The 18,715-nt window shown below is 43.2% G+C and overlaps 3 protein-coding genes across 5 annotated transcripts; 2 read left to right on the top strand and 1 right to left on the bottom strand.

Moving 5' to 3' along the window:
- Positions 1-351: 351 nt before the first annotated feature.
- LOC122770123 (putative helicase mov-10-B.2) lies at positions 352-9,097 on the top strand. The gene is made up of 23 exons (XM_044027115.1): positions 352-663; positions 741-843; positions 1,210-1,391; positions 1,513-1,609; positions 1,683-1,824; positions 1,905-2,157; positions 2,245-2,358; positions 2,910-3,093; positions 3,192-3,334; positions 3,409-3,576; positions 4,925-5,037; positions 5,135-5,331; positions 5,402-5,499; positions 5,578-5,675; positions 5,974-6,072; positions 6,157-6,259; positions 6,343-6,460; positions 6,849-7,040; positions 7,113-7,184; positions 7,865-7,990; positions 8,103-8,191; positions 8,298-8,422; positions 8,543-9,097. Exons 1-23 carry the CDS (start codon positions 539-541, stop codon positions 8,602-8,604), a joined length of 3,003 nt encoding a protein of 1,000 aa, XP_043883050.1. The 5' UTR covers positions 352-538; the 3' UTR covers positions 8,605-9,097.
- A 1,669-nt stretch (positions 9,098-10,766) lies between these two features.
- Positions 10,767-16,257, top strand: LOC122769092 (protein FAM240B). The gene is made up of 3 exons (XM_044025372.1): positions 10,767-10,833; positions 11,222-11,343; positions 16,107-16,257. Exons 2-3 carry the CDS (start codon positions 11,222-11,224, stop codon positions 16,216-16,218), a joined length of 234 nt encoding a protein of 77 aa, XP_043881307.1. The 5' UTR covers positions 10,767-10,833; the 3' UTR covers positions 16,219-16,257.
- A 24-nt stretch (positions 16,258-16,281) lies between these two features.
- On the bottom strand, positions 16,282-18,529 carry nudt18 (nudix (nucleoside diphosphate linked moiety X)-type motif 18). 3 transcript variants are annotated; one of them, XM_044025371.1, is made up of 6 exons: positions 18,218-18,529; positions 18,028-18,138; positions 17,844-17,946; positions 17,574-17,697; positions 17,359-17,483; positions 16,282-17,117 (listed from the first exon to the last, which is right to left on the bottom strand). In XM_044025371.1, exons 1-6 carry the CDS (start codon positions 18,380-18,382, stop codon positions 16,735-16,737), a joined length of 1,011 nt encoding a protein of 336 aa, XP_043881306.1. In that variant the 5' UTR covers positions 18,383-18,529; the 3' UTR covers positions 16,282-16,734. The 3 variants fall into 3 exon arrangements, with proteins under 3 accessions (XP_043881306.1, XP_043881304.1, XP_043881305.1); XM_044025369.1 differs by having other exon boundaries at positions 17,844-18,138; positions 18,218-18,425; positions 18,498-18,526; XM_044025370.1 differs by having other exon boundaries at positions 17,844-18,138; positions 18,218-18,413; positions 18,498-18,508.
- Between the last annotated feature and the right edge of the window lie 186 nt (positions 18,530-18,715).

Below are 18,715 nucleotides of genomic sequence, written 5' to 3'. Positions count from 1 at the left end.
ATACTTCTACTACTAGCACTACTTCTATTTCTACTACTACTATTACTACTAGTGCTACTACTACCTCTTCTACTACGTCTACGTCTACTAATACTATTATAACTAGATTTATTGTTGTTGTAGTGATTATTAATTCTGTCATTATTTATGAATACATGGATGAATCATCTTTATATAAATGGTGGAGGACAGAGCGGTAGATAATGGATGGATGATGAAGAGTCCACTGTCCACTACCGGGGCGTGAGTTTCGTTTCTGCTGAAAGGGAGTTGTTTTGGGTTCGTTTGTTTTCAACCTCCGCTCTCAGTGTGACGCTCCGTGCCGTACACACTCACAGACACCGCCCCACGCGGACCGCGCCGCAGTGGAAAGCGAAGAAGTGTTGTTCTGGGTTTCCTCTGAAGACGAAGACGATGAAACACCTGACAAACCGTGACAAACCGTGACAGCCCGTGACAACCCGTCCACACTGGAGCTCGCCTCTGACGCTGTCATCGCTCCGCTCACCGATTATCGGGCTTTTTGATCGTGATCGATATGAAGTTTAGTCAGCGGATCCAGGTCGGACTCGACTTCTTCGAGTTTTTGAGGGAAACTGGTCGAACATCGATCACTGACAGACTTGAACTGAGAGACATTTACAACAGCGAGTTCAGGAGCAGGTGAGGCTTCATCATCATCCCCCTCCTCCCCCTCATCATCATCCTCGTTGTGTGTCAACATTGTTTTTTTGTTTCAGGAACTCTGGGTCCAAAGACCCGAACTTCGGTTCGATTCTTTACACCCTGAAAACCAGCGGCAACATAACAAGAAGAAAAGATAAGATCCGCTTCAATGCGACGGTTTGTTCCTCTCCTGAAAATAGACACCTCCCGGTGTGTAAATGAAACATCCCAACAGGGAGTCAGGCATTTTGTACTTTAGTGACAAAAGTCATACATTTGAATGATATCGACGCTGTAGTTGAAAAGAAAAGAAAGTCTTTATTTTTGTTGTGTAAAAGCTCAGAGTTGGTGATGGAGTTTTGTGAAAACTGGGATAAAATGTCAGATTTTTGTTGAAAACATTGAATTATAATATAATCATTTTATTTTAGTTTAGTTTTACATCGTCTGAAAAGTATAATGTGTATGTACATGTATTTGTGGGGTGAACAGATATGATAATGAGATGAACATGAGAAACACTGCTGCTGGTCATGTGCACAGGTCCAAGCTCTGTATGTGGACCAGTGGCACACACCGAGGACCCGTCAGCCACAGGCTGCCCCGGACACACTGCGTAGTCCCGGTCCAGTCCAGATCGCGACTTCTCCTGACGAAGCAGAGACGGGTGTTCGAGCTCGCAGGAAGCTGGCCAGCTGTCTGATGACGAGACTGAAAACAGACAGGTAACAAGACCACCACACACGCTTTGTAACATACCAGCCTCAGTCCTGATGGGTCCTGATGGGTCCTGATGACATTGTCCTCAGTTCCCGGGTCTCACTGTGGTTCTTTCCACCTCCTCAGAGCTCATTTCATCTCAGACAAACATAATGTCAGCATCACCGCCGACCATCAGTTTGACGATGGGAAGATTCACCTGTGTGTGGAAGACACACATGAGGTATGTATATACAACGCGTCGCGCCCGCCGCTGCGTTCGTTACGCACTGTTGTTTTGTTCCTGTTGTGAACAGTGCGAGGTGAAGCTGAGCGTGACCAACACTGGAGCAGAGCCTGTGTTCTTCACCTACTACACTCCACTGCAGTGGCTCCGATATTTAACTCTGACCGACGAGTGCAAAGTGACCAAAGCAAACCCTCTGACGCTTCAAGCAGGTAACACACAGGACTCACACAGACCCAGCGTGTGCTGTATACTGTATGCACCACGGTCACCTGTTGTGTTCTCTTCTCAGGCGACAGCTATGAAGTCCAGGTTAACATCCGTTGTGGTTGGGTTGGTATTTACCCTGCCACGCTGGCTTTTGAATTCAAACCGGACCTGCAGCCGTCCTCACCTGCCTTCCATATTGTGCGCTTTATCAAGGCTGAGCGCGTAACTTCCTTAGGACGGGAGCTGGCACCTGTAGCTCCCTACGCCCCTCGCTCCCTCCCTGCCTGGACGCCTCAAGTTCAGTGCACCATCGTGGACGGGCAGCGACCAGAAGGGTAACGCTGTTCCACCGCGCCCGCAAAGACCTTTCATTTAATACAGTAAATACACAACAAGTGAAATGTTTCTTCTCCTCGCACCAGGATGTCAGTGATGCGCCTGCAGAACGTGATTCCGCTCAAAGACTATCGTATCCCACCGTACATGAACCAGCTCATCGAGTCACTGAAGCAGCCTGCACCGGTCTGTGACAGGAGGTAATTCTCAGACTCTTGTTGCACACACAGTTCATCTGTAACATGTGTCAATGAGGAAGACACAAAGAGACTGAGTCTGTGAAAGTCACGGCAGTTTCATGCAGCCGAGCAGTGATGACTCCGCCCACATTGAGTAGTGGAAAAGCAACCTAAACCGTAGTGAGGTGAGGCGAGACGAGGCGGGACCATAAGGTGGAAAAGGGCCGTTGGTGACCGGCAAAGCACATCTTTTTGATCTTAACTGAATCATTAGAATGAGTTTATTAGACAGATTTGTCCACAGTAGTTCCTGCATGACCGTAGCACAGACACACCAGACTCCTCCTCTGTTAAATATGGACATTTTACACGTTTACTTTGAAAGGAAAAACAAAAAAACTTGAACTAGAACGATCAAATGGCAAAGTGCCATTACTTCCCTTTAAGGGGGCCCTGGCCCCAAAGAGACCCCCTGCCATTGATCATCACTTGGTCTGGAGTGTGGAAGTGTCTGAAACCCGTGTTCTCGTGAATGGTTTACATGAAAAAAACCTTATATCCACTGTGTTCAGAAGGACTTTGCTGAAGACTCCGTTAAGCTGGGACAACTATGCTGAGAAGTTTCAGCTGCTGCTGTATCTGGAGGAGCTGCAGATGGAGGTGGATATCAGGAGGTACAACATCCCCAACAGTGAGACAAAAGAACACGCCCCCATGTTCAGAGACACCGTCAACACAAAACTGCTCGTCCTTGAGGTAAATGATGTACATCATGTACTGCACATGATGGGATCTAATCTGTTATTAGTTCAAATCATCGAAAACACCTCTGCTCATCTCCGCTCACCTGTCAGGTGCCCGGCGTGTCGGAGAACCGGCCGTCCGTGCTGCGGGGAGATCAGCTGCTGGTTCGTCCGGCGGGAGAAACGGGCGTCAAGTACCGAGGCTATGTTCACAGTGTGGAGCTGGACAGAGTCAAACTGGGCTTCAGCTCCGAGTACGAGCCACACAACACGGCATCATAACAACGTTATTGTCGTCAGTGACGTTTAACGAGGTGCTTCCTCACAGATTGCTGAGTCGCTTCGTCGACGGCATGAAGTTCAGCGTGGAGTTCACCATCAACCGCCTCGTCGTGCGTCTTCAGCATCGAGCAGCGGAGCTGGCAGTGGAGCACGGGCTGGAGAAGGTTCTGTTCCCTGACGCAGCCGCTCAACACACGCAGCTGCCCGACCTTAGGTCAGTGATGTCTGCGGTGTTCCAACAACTGTTGCTTTTACTGTGGTTGCCAGAATTCTACCGTAATAAATGGGGTAGAACCTTTTCTTACATTACGGTAAAAGGATATGAGTACTGCTGTTTTTACGGTAAAGGCTGGAGGTTTTTCCATATTCTATCATATAAATGATATTGTTTTTAATTGAAAGTAAAAGTATTAGTTGAGGATAAGTAAAGGATTTCTCCATGAAATAAAACAGCATTTATTAACATAAAATTCTACTTTATTCTGTAAAAAAAACACACCTTGTTTTTACGGTAAAAGCTGTGGTTGCCAGAAGTTTTGGCTCTTATAAATATTATGGCATTTTTTACGTAATTAACACAATGGTTAATAAGTTTAACAGTAAGAAAATGTTATTTTTTTACAAAAAAGAACCTGCAAAAGATACAGGTTTGGCATATATACCAACTCTCTTGGTTTTTCCTATCACAGCTACGTCTGCCTATGAGTCCCAGAGTTTTGGAGGCCTCGCTCCGCTCATACGTGGAGCTGACCTTGGTGAAGAGTGCACAGCTGAGTTATCAGTCCTCTGTCCCAGTCAGGCACAGCCAAAACATAAACAGGCACATTTTGTAGATAAATGACTGGTACCAGTGCTTCACCGAGGCCTTGGTGATTAGAGAGTTGCAGCTGTAGTTGTTGAGGTTTGTGTTTAGGAATATAATCAGCTAGTTTAAGAATAATAGGTTTTTCTCTTAGAGTCGGTGGTTCTTCATCATGTTACCGTGATCTGTATCAAAATACTTTGGCTTAGGGTTCCAATCATTGATCATTGGAACGTGTTTCACCTGTTTATTATTCTACTCTCTGACGTTTTCCCTGTCTGCAGAGTATGAGCTGTACACTGTAAAAAAAATATCCGTAGATTTTACAGTGAAAAACTGTCAAACCATGACAGAAAAAGACTGTAAACTTAAAAAGAGTTTATTACAGTTTTTGTAACGGTCCTCCCGAAGGTCAGCTCCACGTATCAGCAGAGCGAGGCCTCCAAAACTCTGGGACTCACAGGGAGACTGACAGGGGGCGTTCTCCTCAGATCTGAGCTGCTTCCACTAAAGCTTTTCACCTTCTGACTCCAGAAACTCCATCCTTGGTCGGCTCACCTAATAATCAAATCTCTGTAATAAACACTTGTCTCCCATCGTGACAAAAATCTACAACGTAATAACAAAGCATTTCACGTTTAGAATTGTAATGTAAGTGTACTTAAAAAATACGATTTTTCTCTTAATCTGAATCAAACGTCCTCAGCCAGACCAGGTGCTTAATTTACCTGCGATTATTTTGTGTCGTTATTGTTGACAGCCTTTTTGACCGGAAGTTGGAGAGCAACTCCGAACAGTCTCAAGCAGTTGGACACATTGTAGCTGGCTCGTCCAAACCTGCCCCATACCTGATCTTTGGTCCACCTGGAACAGGTGCGCGCAGCACTACAGAACTATAAAATACCTTGTTCTTATCCTGCCTGTATCTGACAAAAAAACAAACCTGGAATTCTGTTGCTTCTCTGCGCAGGTAAAACTGTGACTATGGTTGAGGCCATCAAGCAAATCGAGAAGACCCAGGCCTCCTGCCACATCCTGGCCTGCGCTCCGTCCAACAGCGCCGCTGACCTGCTCTGTTTGAAGATTGTGGAGCACGTGGAGAAACGTAAGGTGTTCCGCATGTACGCCACCAGCCGGGACCCGAGATTGATCCCCGACGACCTGAAGGTCAGTGTCAGTTCTGCTGTGTTGTAGTCTCGCCAAGGTCTAGTGTGAACGGGATCTGTGGTGCTTTCAGGAGAGCTCGAACCTGGTGGGCGACTGCTACGTCTTTCCTCCTAAAGAGGAGCTGATGGAGTTCAGAGTCATCGTCACCACCCTGATAACTGCTGGAAGGTGCAGTACTTCCTCTTTATTTTGTTTTCTCGTTTCCTCCGGAGAGCTCACCACGCACCTTGTCTCCGTTCTCTCCAGGTTGGTCACAGGAGGCGTTCCTGTCGGTCATTTCACGCATGTGTTTGTGGACGAGGCAGGACACGCTGTCGAGACTGAGTGTTTAGTCCCGCTGGCAGGTAAAGGGATCAAAGTCCAGAGCAACTAAGAAATCGTTGAAAGGGAATCATTTTGGAAAATATTCGACAGATGAATCGATTATGAGAATAACCGTTAGTTTAGTAAGTGAGCTGATGTGAGAATGCAGCAGCAGAATCTCTGGATAATCCCCTGCTCGAGCCGGGCATCACTTCTGGAGATTCTCCCACTGAAACTGGTCCAGAACAAACTCTGGAGAATGTCACATAATTCAGAGTTCAGCTGACTTGTACTAAACTAACTTTGTGTATTTCTCTGTCTTTACCCACGGAAACAAAGGGCTGTTGAACGCACAGACCGGTCAGGTTGTTCTCGCCGGAGACCCCGAGCAACTCGGACCAATTCTTAGATCCCCTTTTGCTCTGAAATACGGCATGGGTGCGTGCAGACCCGGTCACACTTAAGATGCATGATTGTGTGTGTGTGTGTGTGTGTGTAACGCTGTGGCATGTGTCTCTGCAGAGGTTTCTCTCCTGGAGCGCTTGATGAAGGAGTGCCCTCTGTACCGGAAACAGGAGAACGCGTTCGACAGTCGCTTTGTCACCAAACTGCTGCGTAACTACAGGTGTGATGTCATCGCTCTCCTCCATGTATCGGTCTGTTCTGTCATTGCTCTCGTCCGTTTCCTTGACACGTGTCCTTTCCAAGGTCCCATCCGGACATCCTTCACGTCCCCAACGAGCTCTTCTACGATGGGGAGCTTCAGTGTTGCGCAGATGAAATTCTAAGCAGCTCCTACTGCAGATGGCAATATCTACCACAGAGTGTAAGCACCTGCTTCAACTCACTGACACTAGTGTCACATGTACATTATTTATTTAAGGACGAGCAGTTTTGTGTTGACGGTGTCTCTGAACATGGGGGCGTGTTCTTTTGTCTCACTGTTGGGGATGTTGTACCTCCTTCAACTCACCATTACCACTTGGTACTGTCCTCCTGATAAAATGAACCATAGACTGTATGAAATTGACACGGCAGAATTTGAGTTGACCTGGAGCGTATCGACAGAAATGCACTTATGTATGAATGAATGAATGAACCCATTAAGTTACTTTTTAAATGCCACTTTGTTAATGCTAACTGATGAACGTTTGACAGTAGAAGAAGAAAACATCGGTCCATCGTGTCCCTTTGTCTTTATTTGAACCGTTAAGGGCTTCCCGTTGATCTTCCACGGTATCACCGGCGTGGACGAGCGCGAGGCCAGCAGCCCGTCCTTCTTCAACAGAGCCGAGGTGGAGGAGCTCATGAGTTACGTGAAGAAGCTACTGCAAACACACGGCAAGAAGGGCGTGGCAACCATCTCGCCCAAGGACATAGGCATCATCGCCCCCTACAGGAAACAGGCAGGAAACCAGTCCAGTTCAGCGCACACACACACATACACTGTACACTGACCATATGTTTTTTCTGCACAGGTGCAGAAGATCCGTCAGGCCCTGGACAAAGTCGGGAAAGAGCTCAAATTTAAGCACATGGGCGCACTGAAGGTAAGAAAGGTTTTTATTATACTCACTGTATTTTTGCCTCAAACCTGTATCCAGTCAGAGGTTTTTTATATCAGCAAAGGAGTAATATATCAGCTGTTGTGGGCGTTGGTGATGAAATAATGCTCATTTTGCTTCTTCTTCTTCTTCTTCTTCCCCCTCATCTTTGAAACAGACAAGCGATTAACGTATGCGTGGCCCGGATATAAAATCTAAAAATGAAATATTACAACTAAAAGTAGCCTCCTGACTCAAATGGACGATGCTACGCTGAAACTGTATTTACTGCAACTGCACTGCAAAAAGAAAAGAAAGAAAAATAGATGATGGAAACATGACTACTTAAGCCACACCCCCCTTCCTATATATTTTTCAAGTTATTTCATTTCAAATGTTTAGAGGTTATTATTTTACAGTTAGTTTATTTATGTCACATACAGAGAGGTGTGCTTTCTTCTTTTGGCCACAAGGTGGAGTATCCGAAAGTGCAGTGTTGGGCAGTAGCGGCATTACAAGTAGTGAGAATCTACTGTTGCCTCATTTAGTCAGTTTTTGTGTCATTTGTCATCATGATTGATGAATGATTTAAATTACCACCAAAGTCACAAAAGAGCACGTTGTCCATGAGGTCACGTGATGTCACATGATGTGTGTGTGTGTGTGTGTGTGTGTGTGTGTGTCAGGTTGGTTCTGTGGAGGAGTTCCAGGGTCAGGAGCGGAGAGTCATCCTGGTGTCCACAGTCCGCAGCAGCCCTGAATACACGGACATAGACAAACACTTCAACCTGGGCTTTGTCAAGAATGAGAAGGTACCTGCTGCTCTGTGTGTGTGTGTGTGTGTATGTGCGTGTGTGCGTGTGTGTGTATGTGTGTGTGTGTGCACATTCATGCTGCTCTCTCACACACACTTTACCTCTCCAGAGATTCAATGTGGCTCTGACTCGAGCCAAAGCCCTGATGATTGTGGTGGGAAACCCCAGAGTGCTGAACACAGATCCTACCTGGGCTCGGTGGGTGTCACACACACACATACACACACACACACACATACACACACAGACACTTTATGAACATTAAACTAAAGTTGTGTGTGTGTGTGTGTGTGTGTGTCTACAGCTTCATCCAGTTCTGCAGCAACAGAGGAGGTTACGACGGCGTCCATTTCTCCAACGTCCTCGCAGAGGAAGAGGAGGACGTGGTGACGAGGCTCGCCGCTCTCTACATCGACATTCACACCCAAGGTAACACACACACACACACACACACACACACATCTTTCCCCCGTACAAGTGACGCCATCGCAGTGAAAAAGGTCGCTGAACTTGTCCATGTGTCTTTGTGTGTGTGTGTGTGTGTCTCAGTGGAGACAGCAGAGAGCGCTGTTCAGCAGCACTTGGACCCTGGGTGGAGGAGTGACTTCTGAACATCCCATAATGTCCAGGGAACGGCTGAAAGAAAAATGGTCTTAGAATATCTATATTTGTACTTAACCGCTCCTGAGGATCCTGATCTGGAAATTGAGTTTTATCTCAGGGATTTTTTTAAATGTCTTAAATTACAGTTTGATGGTTTAGTGCAGCAGCTCAAAAATATCTATATTTTATGATCAGAAAAATGTTGAAGTAAAACCGCAAAACAAATCATTGCTGCACAAACCCTTGTTTACTTGTCTGACTCTACTATTTAAATTTGACTTTATTGTGAATCATTTAAGAATTCTGTGAAATCACTTGTTCAATCATTAAAAAAAAAAGTGTTAAAGTGAGACAGAATCTAAGTGAAGTATTTTTCTGATGTTAAATCTTTATTTTCTGATTTTATTCAAAATCGATTTATTGACAATTCTGCTTCTGAGTTACAGTCAGTGATGTTTGACTTTAATTTCTATAAAATAAAGTGAATTCTGATGAAAACAAGAGCATCATATTCATTTGTAGTATTATTATTATTATTATCAGTATAATTAATATGATTAAAATATGATTATATAATATCACATAATATTGTCAAAATAATAATAATAGTACGTATGTGTGTCTGCATCTGTACGTCTGTGTGGGGCGGGGTCACATCTATAATATAGTCCTGTTCTGGCCTCTGGTCTTTAGATTATGGGCTGTAGTAAGAAAATAATGCCTCACTATGGAAACAATCATTAATGGTGATATTCTGATTAAAGAGAAACAAAGCAAAAACAAAGGTGGATTAAGACATCCATCAACATGTATGTATTTATTTTTACTGTTGTTTAGTGTCACTGGTGTAAGAGTGTGACGCTGGCACCACACTGGAATTATAACACCGTGTGTCCTGGTCAGTTGGGTGATAATGTTTGACATTTCAAAACCTCTTGGGGCGTGATCTGATGCTCTCCGAGGCTGTTAAACACACACACTCACACACAATCACACACACACTTCTCTCTTGTAAAATGTGCTCTGAATTTCATGACATCACTGTCACAGCAGATCATTTTCTGTTAGGACACAGTCAGCTGTCGTCATACTTCTACAGGATATATATGTCTACAACACACACACACACAGTCTGGTCTCCATGTCTTCAGAGGACATTACATTGACTTTCATTATTTGATTTTTCTGCTTTTTAAATGTGAATATTTTCTAGTGTCAAGTTTCTGAAAAATGACAGAAAGTAGAAAATATCCACATTTAAAAAGCTGAAAAATGACAGAAAGTAGAAAATATTCACATTTAAGAAGCTGAAAAATGACAGAAAATAGAAAATATTCACATTTAAGAAGCTAAGAAATTACAGAAAATAGAAAATATTCACATTTAAGAAGCTGAAAATGACAGAAAATAGAAAATATTCACATTTAAGAAGCTAAAAAATTACAGAAAGTAAAAAATATTCACATTTAAGAAGCTGAAAATTACAGAAAGTAGAAAAATATCACATTTAAGCTAAAAATTACATAAAGTAGAAAATATCCACATTTAACAAGCTGAAAAATGACAGAAAGTAGAAAATATCCACATTTAAGAAGCTGAAAAATGACGGAAAGTAGAAAATATTCACATTTAAGAAGCTGAAAAATGACAGAAAGTAGAAAATATCCACATTTAAGAAGCTGAAAAATGACAGAAAGTAGAAAATATCCACATTTAAGAAGCTGAAAAATGACAGAAAGTAGAAAATATCCACATTTAAGAAGCTTGTTATAATTATTGAAAAAAACACTCAAACTGATCAATCGATTAATAATTGATTCATCGAGTAATCGCTGCAGCCCTAATTCAGATTAGTGACAAACTTGCAGGTGAAAATCACACATTTGTATTATAATCAATCAAATTTGGTTTATTAACTTTACTCATGATAAAGTGGTGACTATATTCTTATTATTCTTTTACATTAATCACATTTAGCATCTTTACTAAAACGACGAGTGCCTGTTATGTTGAAAAGAACCCAGGCCAATATGAAAGTTTATCTATAAATAGATAAGTTCACACCTTGAACACACCTCTCTCTCACTCACTCACTCACTCACTCACTCACTCAGATTAATAAAGTCATACATTCATCTGTGGGGGGTGGTACTCACACACACTCATCCACCCTGACTGACTGACAGACGCTCAGCTGATCCCTGACGGACGGACGGACGCTGAAAGACTAAAGAAAGGTTTGTGTTTCCTTTATTGAACAGAAATCCTTTAAAAATGTTTCATGTATAATCGTTACAGCCGATCATCACCTCCTAAAACAGCTGTTTCCTTTAACACGCGACACTTCAGCCGAGCACAGACGTCAGACTAAAGTCTTTGTTCAGGCGAACAAAGCATAATAATGTACGTACTGTACTGAGGAGAAGTCAGAGGCGACGCCATAATCAGGCACTGTGTGAAGTTACAGGCTCTGAATTCCACAGCAACATTAACCTTGATCTGAAGAATCTCTTCTTTATCTGGACTTATTATATTATATATGTATATTTATGTTATGGGTTACATTTCTTGATATGTTGTATGTTGTATGTCAGAAGTACGGACGTGAGTTTTGTGTCGTTGCAGATGAACCTGGCTCTGATCCATGACAGACTGCACATTAAGACGTTCTGGGAGAAGAGGATTCACTGTGAGTGTCAGGATGCTGAGAACGAGGAGCAGAGGAGGAACAAGAGTGCGCTCAAAAAGTCAGTCAAACACCTGCTCGTCATCATCACACACGACACAGTCCACACTTAAATGACCCGGACCCGGACCCTGACCCGGACCCTGACCCAGACCCTGACCTGACCACTTTACCTTTTTTAAAAACTTCAAAAGTTCTAGCACTACTCCAATCTACTAATTTTCCATCAGTGATAGAACCTGGTACCTGCTGTTTTCTTCTTCTCCATCAGTGATAGAACCTGGTACCTGCTGTTTTCTTCTCCATCAGTGATAGAACCTGGTAACTGCTGTTTTTCTTCTTCTCCATCAGTGATAGAACCTGGTAACTGCTGTTTTCTTCTTCTCCATCAGTGATAGAACCTGGTACCATTTTTTGTTCTTCTTCTCCATCAGTGATAGAACCTGGTACCGTTTTTGTTCTTCTACATCAGTGATAGAACATGGTACCTGCTGTTTTCTGCTTCTGCATCAGTGATAGAACCTGGTACCTGCTGTTTTTCTTCTTTCCATCAGTGATAGAACCTGGTACCTGTTTTCTTCTTCTCCATCAGTGATAGAACCTGGTACCATTCTTTTCTTCTTCTCCATCAGTGATAGAACATGGTACCTGCTGTTTCTTCTTCTCCATCAGTGATAGAACATGGTACCTGCTGTTTTTCTTCTCCATCAGTGATAGAACCTGGTACCTGCTGTTTTTTCTGCTTCTCCATCAGTGATAGAACCTGGTACGTGCTGTTTTTCTGCTTCTCCATCATTGATAGAACCTGGTACCTGCTGTTTTTCTTCTCCATCAGTGATAGAACCTGGTACCTGTCAGTCAGAACCAGCCTCAGCAAATCCAAGAACAATGAGGAACTCAAACCCAATTACGACCGCGTTCAGTGGTATTTCAGTTCAGTAGTGTTAGAACTGTATCATGGAAAAGTTACAGGTTCTCACCTTTCTCCATGTTATGTGCAAATGATGACGTGAGACCAACGGGACAATGATTAGTCTCAGTTGTGGTGGAGTTGAGAGTCTGGCTCACAGACTTGTCTAAAAACAGCGTCTCAACACCAACAGAATCACGTCCCAGGGAGGTGGATTACATACCAGGACAAGCGTCGCACTTGACCCTCACACACAGTCTGCTTGTTAAAGGTCTGATGCTCATTAATGAGCTGAAACATCAACTGAGCTGTAACCTGAACCTGAACCTCACCTCACGCCATCACTGCACTGAAACATAAACCAGAGACATCAGTGAGCTGTGAGCAGATGTTCACGCTGTCTGATGATTTCGTGTCAGACTTTAGTTAAATATGTTCAGTCTTTCAGGACCTCGGAGCTGTGCAGATGTGTCCGCTTCAGTCAGATGTGAAGACATTGACCTTTTATGTGGAAGTGAATGTCACGCGGCGTAATGTGGTCCGTTCAAAACCTGAGGTTTCATTTCACGTCTCCGTCCTTTGACTGTACTTTATCACATGGGTTAGGGTTAAGGTTTTGGGGTTAACACATGAGGTGGTTACTTCGGAACGGATGATGTGGACTAATCCATCGTCTTCTGCACGTGTGGGTTTGAATCTCATCGTGGTTGCAGCACACTTGATGCCTCATGTCGGAAACTATCTAATCCAGCTTGATAACATGGAACAATATAGTCAAACCTGTGTTTCTTTGATTTGTGTGTTATCACTGCGATCATCTCACTCACGTTATGCTGCGATTAAACCTCCAGCATTATGTTGTATCCCTCCTAACTCCAGCCTCTTCCTCCTTTATTGCACTTTAACCTCACACCACCTCCTCGGCCCATCACAGCTAATCCCTCGGCTATCCATTACCTCTCAGCCCTAATCCCCTGCCCATCGATACCATGTCTGTCTTAATCCCCGGCTATGTGTGATCCTGTACCCCACCGCCGCACAACTATCTGCAGAGTGCTGCAGGAGGGCGGAGGTGATAATCACAGCGTGGTGAGTGATGGAGGCGACTGACACACTGATAGAAAACACAGATACACACAGGCTGAAATTAGAAAACAAATTTACTTCATGACGTCTTCAGTCGGTCATGTCAAAGATTTAGATTTTAGTGTTATACTTAGTTACTATAGTGAAGAAAGAAATCCCTTCATTTGTAGGAGACATCTGTTTGAAGAAAAACAGAGAAAAAATGTGTGGTTTGAGGACTGAGCTCTCTGTGGGTTCTCAGGACTGAGTTCTCTGTGGGTTCTCAGGACTGAGTTCTCTGTGGGTTCTCAGGACTGAGTTCTCTGTGGGTTCTCAGGACTGAGTTCTCTGTTGGTTCTAGGACTGAGTTCTCTGTGGACTGATGATCTGTCCAGGGTGAACTTCAACTGTCACCCTATGTCGGCTGGGATTGGCTCCAGCTCCGGGTTAAGCTTAATTTAGTCATGTGGCCTTTGTCGTTCCCTTTGATGTTGGGATTATCAGATGCTCATTAACATTTCAGATTTCCTGTCGTGAAGCAGTCGACATAGGTTTGAAATAAAAATAAAATGATCAGGCTTCATCTCACCCTTTAGATGTTTATGTCATTTAGTAAATGTCAGGTTTATAACTGAACAGAACCACTAATCCACCGTGCTGTCAGTGTCTAAAATCCATAGAAACGATCAGTTCAGTCAGCTCGCAGACCGTTAATGTAAGGCGGGAAAAACAAAGACATGAGACTGAAATTCCTTTATATTAAAGTGATACTTTAGGTTATTTCCAGTGTGATTGTATGAGATACAAACACACGGTGAACGTGGTCAATTTCTTAAGAATACGTTTGCTGCTTTAACTGAAGTTTAGGAGAAAAGGAGTGAATTTACGGTCGTTCATGTGTTGTTTTAAGTCAGATGAGGTGGATTTCAGAGGCTTTGCCTTTACAGCAGCACATATTTAATCAAACAGGGACAAGTAACAGAAAAACACAAAACAAAAACCTCTCTCTGTCCATCCATATATGTGTGTGTGGTCAGGGGGATTATCAGCAGCTGAGGGGACAAATGGAATAATCCAGAAAACTCGACAGGAAGGTGGCGCGGACACAGTGAGCGTCGGGTTACGCGTAAACACTCGTGTCCACTCTGTCTTATTGTCTTCTGTGCTCACTGGTGCACGTTGACATTTTTCCACCTCACAGACAAACACGCGTGCGTGCGCTGATGTTTGATTTGTGGGCGAAATAAATGCTGCTGTGACAGTGATAACACAGCAGCTGTCAGCAAGATACCAGATCTGCTGCTGACTCAAAGTCCACAAGTAGACACTTTATTAAACACTAAATATTACATTACACACACACACACACACACACACACGGTCACCTTCAGATGACCAGCTGAGATTTTATACTTTCACTGAGACCAGAGGATGAGAAGCTGTGATCAGAGAGATCAGCACAACATTTATATTTGTCAAATATTAATGGAGCAGTATAACCAGTATATAACCAATATATAACCAATATAACAGTATATAACCAGTATATAATCAGTATACAACCAATATATAACCAGTATAATCAGTATAACAGTATATAACCAGTATATAATCAGTATACAACCAATATATAACCAGTATAACAGTATATAATCAGTATACAACCAATATATAACCGGTATAACCAGTATAACAGTATATAACCAGTATATAATCAGTATACAACCAATATGTAACCAATATATAACCAGTATAACAGTATATAACCAGTATATAATCAGTATACAACCAATATATAACTGGTATAACCAGTATAACAGTATAAAACCAGTATACAACCAATATATAACCAGTATATAACCAATATATAACCAGTATAACAGTATATAACCAGTGTCTAACCAATAAATAACCAGTATAACCAGTATCTAACCAATATATAACCAGTATAACAAGTATATAACCAATATATAACCAGTATAACGTATATAACCAGTATATGATCAGTATACAACAATATATAACCAGTATAACAGTATATAATCAGTATATAACCAGTACCTAACCAGTATAACCAGTATATAACCAATAACCAGTATATAACAGTATAACCAGTATAACCAGTATATAACCAATATATAACCAGTATATAACAGTATAACCAGTATATAACCAGTATAACCAGTATATAACAGTATACAATCAGTATACAGTATAACCAGTATATAATCAGTATATAGTATAACCAGTATATAACCAATATATAACCAATATATAACAGTATAACCAGTATATAACAGTATAACCAGTATCTAACCAGTATATAACAGTATAACCAGTATCTAACCAGTATCTAACCAGTATATGACAGTATAACCAGTATATAACAGTATACAATCAGTATACAGTATAACCAGTATAACAGTATATAACCAATATATAACCAGTATATCACCTGGTGTGATGGAGCCAATCACAGCACAGCTGCCCTGCTTTATGATCTGTTTTTACTCTAAATCATTTTAAAATAGACGTCAGCTGTCAGAGTGACTGACATCATGTGTTGACGTGTCGTTTTAAATCATCTTTGTTTCTTTAAGACATTACAGGTTTCCAGCACTTCCACATTGGCTTCACTGTTTGTTACCAGAGACTGGAGATATTTTTAAATACACCTTGTGCTTGTGGACAAAGCTGAAAGGCACCGGGCTATATTTTAACCATCAGAGCGAGCACATGGTCCTGTGTAAATGCAGGTTTAAAAAAAGCTCTCTGTGTCTGTGCCAAACTTCCTGTTGATCAGGATTATCTGTGTGTGTGTGTGTGTGTGTGTGTGTGTGTGTTTTCAGGCTGAGAGACGAGTGGCTGGTGCGTCTGGAGAACCGTAACAAGCACCTGAAGAACCTTAATGACAACTTCATCAGGAAGGTGAAGACGGAGGAGGCAGCTGAGCACACATGATGAGGAGGAGGAGGATGATGATGATGATGATGATGATGATGATGAATAAAAATCAAGCATAAATAGATGAGTTGGTGAGTTTTACTTCAACTGTGAACTTTAACCCCACAAACGTCGGTTGTTAGGTGTACGATGCTTCAACTGTGAAGATAATGAGGTGCATCTTTGAAAACAAACCAAAAGTCATAGAAAGTCAACACAATTTGAAATATAAATTATTTTCAGAAACAATGTTATTGTATACTATGTCCTGGAAAGTCTATATTTACAAGAAGAAACAAAGTTCCTGTTACATTCATATATGTATATGTATATATATCTATATATAGATATATATACATATTTATTTAATTTCTTCATTCACAGTTCAGTTTTACAACAAAATGTCATGATACTTTCTTATCAGTAAAAACTCCTTTCTTAAATCAATTAAACAGTCTATATACACATTTATATATATTATTGTTATTTACAGTAACTGTCCAGCAGGAGAGAGTCTCTGCTGCCTCCTTGTGGTCAGTACAGGCTATGAAGAGGTAGGATGGAGGTTGTTTTGGTCTTCTCGAGCAGTCTCTCTCGCAGCGTTGGTTTCTGAACTTCGAACCACACGTACCGAGGGTTTTCCACAGGCGGAGGTTGTGCCGCCTGCGTCCGCTCCACCGTCTCGCCGTCCTCGTCGCGTTGGACGTGGTCTGGCACCAGCTTCACCAGCGTGTTGAAGCACACGCCGTCGCTCTTCCCGTGCTGCCGGCCGTTGTGCTGCAGGCTTAAGACGCCCAGCGTGTTGACGTCGTGGTCGTGGTACGCCGACGGCATGGCCTCCTGCACCACCATGTTTGCCGCCCAGGTCACCGCGTGGGTTTTCAATGCTGCTGCTGTGGGGAGGTGAAGCACTGGTGCTGCAGGACAGACACATGTGGCTGGAATCACAATTACACCCTTGGTGTTTGTATGAAATATGAACACAAACGACTCCAGAGCCTGAGTTTAGACACTTAAATGGTCTGGAGCTGCTCGTCTACTGGTGTCTCTTTGGTGAATTTAAGGATTTCAAACCCCTTAAGTCACAGAAGAAGACATTTGAACGTACAGCAATGGATCAACAACTCCCGTGTGTAAGAATCCAGAGCAGTTTCATACCTTTGATCAGCAGGATCCAGATCTGGTTCTCAGCGTTGGTGAAGACAAGGACAAGTCTCTGCACCAGGTGACGGGAGCTCAGGTCAACAGGTAAGGTCTCAGGATGCCACGGGTCATGAAGGTACCTGCAGACAACACAGGTGCAGGTCATCATGAGTCTGAACCTTGTGCAACCACACAAACATATGGAACTATCCCCTTAAACATCATCATACTTGAGTCCACAGTCAATAAGACTAAGGATGTCTCGTCCTCTCAGAGGGAGGACAGACTGTCTGTCCCACCACGATGCCTGAAGAGACTCCTGATCTGCTGCGGACAGGTTCTTTATGTCCCCACCTGACAGAAGACGACAGAAGACATGTGACTTCATCACATGTCACCAACTCTAAAGCTAAAGTCAGTCAGAGGTCAAAGGCCAAAGGAAATAAAAGCATGGATGTATTCATGTGATATGAGCTTGGTCCATGTGAGTGACCTCTGACCTGTGACTTTAGCCAAGTAGATGAAGCGGATCCACTGTGGTCCCTGCTCCTGGATCAGCAGCAATGTGATTGGCTCACAGTCAAACCCCGCCTCTTCCTTCACCTGCACACACACACACAGGTGAGTGTGAGTGAGTGTGTGAGTGTGTGTGCGTGCGTGTGAGTGCGTGTGTGTGTGTCTCACCTCCCTCTTCAGAGCTTCTTCCAGACTCTCCCCCACCTCCACCCTCCCTGCGGGAAGGTACCACAGTCTGTAACAGTCCTGCTTTGCCTCTTGTACCATGAGCACTTCCTCCTGAAGACACACACACACACAGGCGTCATAAATGACTTCCTCTCAACAACAACGACCTCTCAGATGGTCCGATGCTCACCTGTTGGTTGAAGATGACAGCACAGACGATGTAAGTAACGTTCTTCCTCAGAGTTGCAGGTTTGCTCTGATCCAGGGCTACGTCACAGGTGGTGACCTCTGACCCCTGTCCACTCAGCAGCTTCTCCACCTGCTCCTCAACCTGCCACGACCCCTCCTCCATCATCTCCACACACACAAAGCTCTGGACCTGAACTCTGAAACCAGAACTAGAATCAGAGCCAGAATCCAGGGTTAGAACTAGATGTTGGTTTGATGACGGGAATAAAAAAAAAATCAACCTGTAATCTGTTTGTTGTTGTTTCGCGTCTGCTGCTGCTGCTTCTGTTTCTGTTTCTGTTGCTGCTTCTGTTGTTGCTGCTGCTGCTTCTGTTTCTGCTTCTGTTTCTGTTACTGCTGCTTCTATTGCTGCTTCTATTGCTGCTTCTATTGCTGCTTCTATTGCTGCTTCTATTGCTGTTGCTACTCTGTCGTTTTCACGTAACCTTTAACCCAGAAC

This window comes from Solea senegalensis, linkage group LG5 (genome assembly GCF_019176455.1).
Source record: "Solea senegalensis isolate Sse05_10M linkage group LG5, IFAPA_SoseM_1, whole genome shotgun sequence".
Taxonomy (NCBI): domain Eukaryota; kingdom Metazoa; phylum Chordata; class Actinopteri; order Pleuronectiformes; family Soleidae; genus Solea; species Solea senegalensis.
This window is presented reverse-complemented; position numbering and strand designations above follow the sequence as displayed.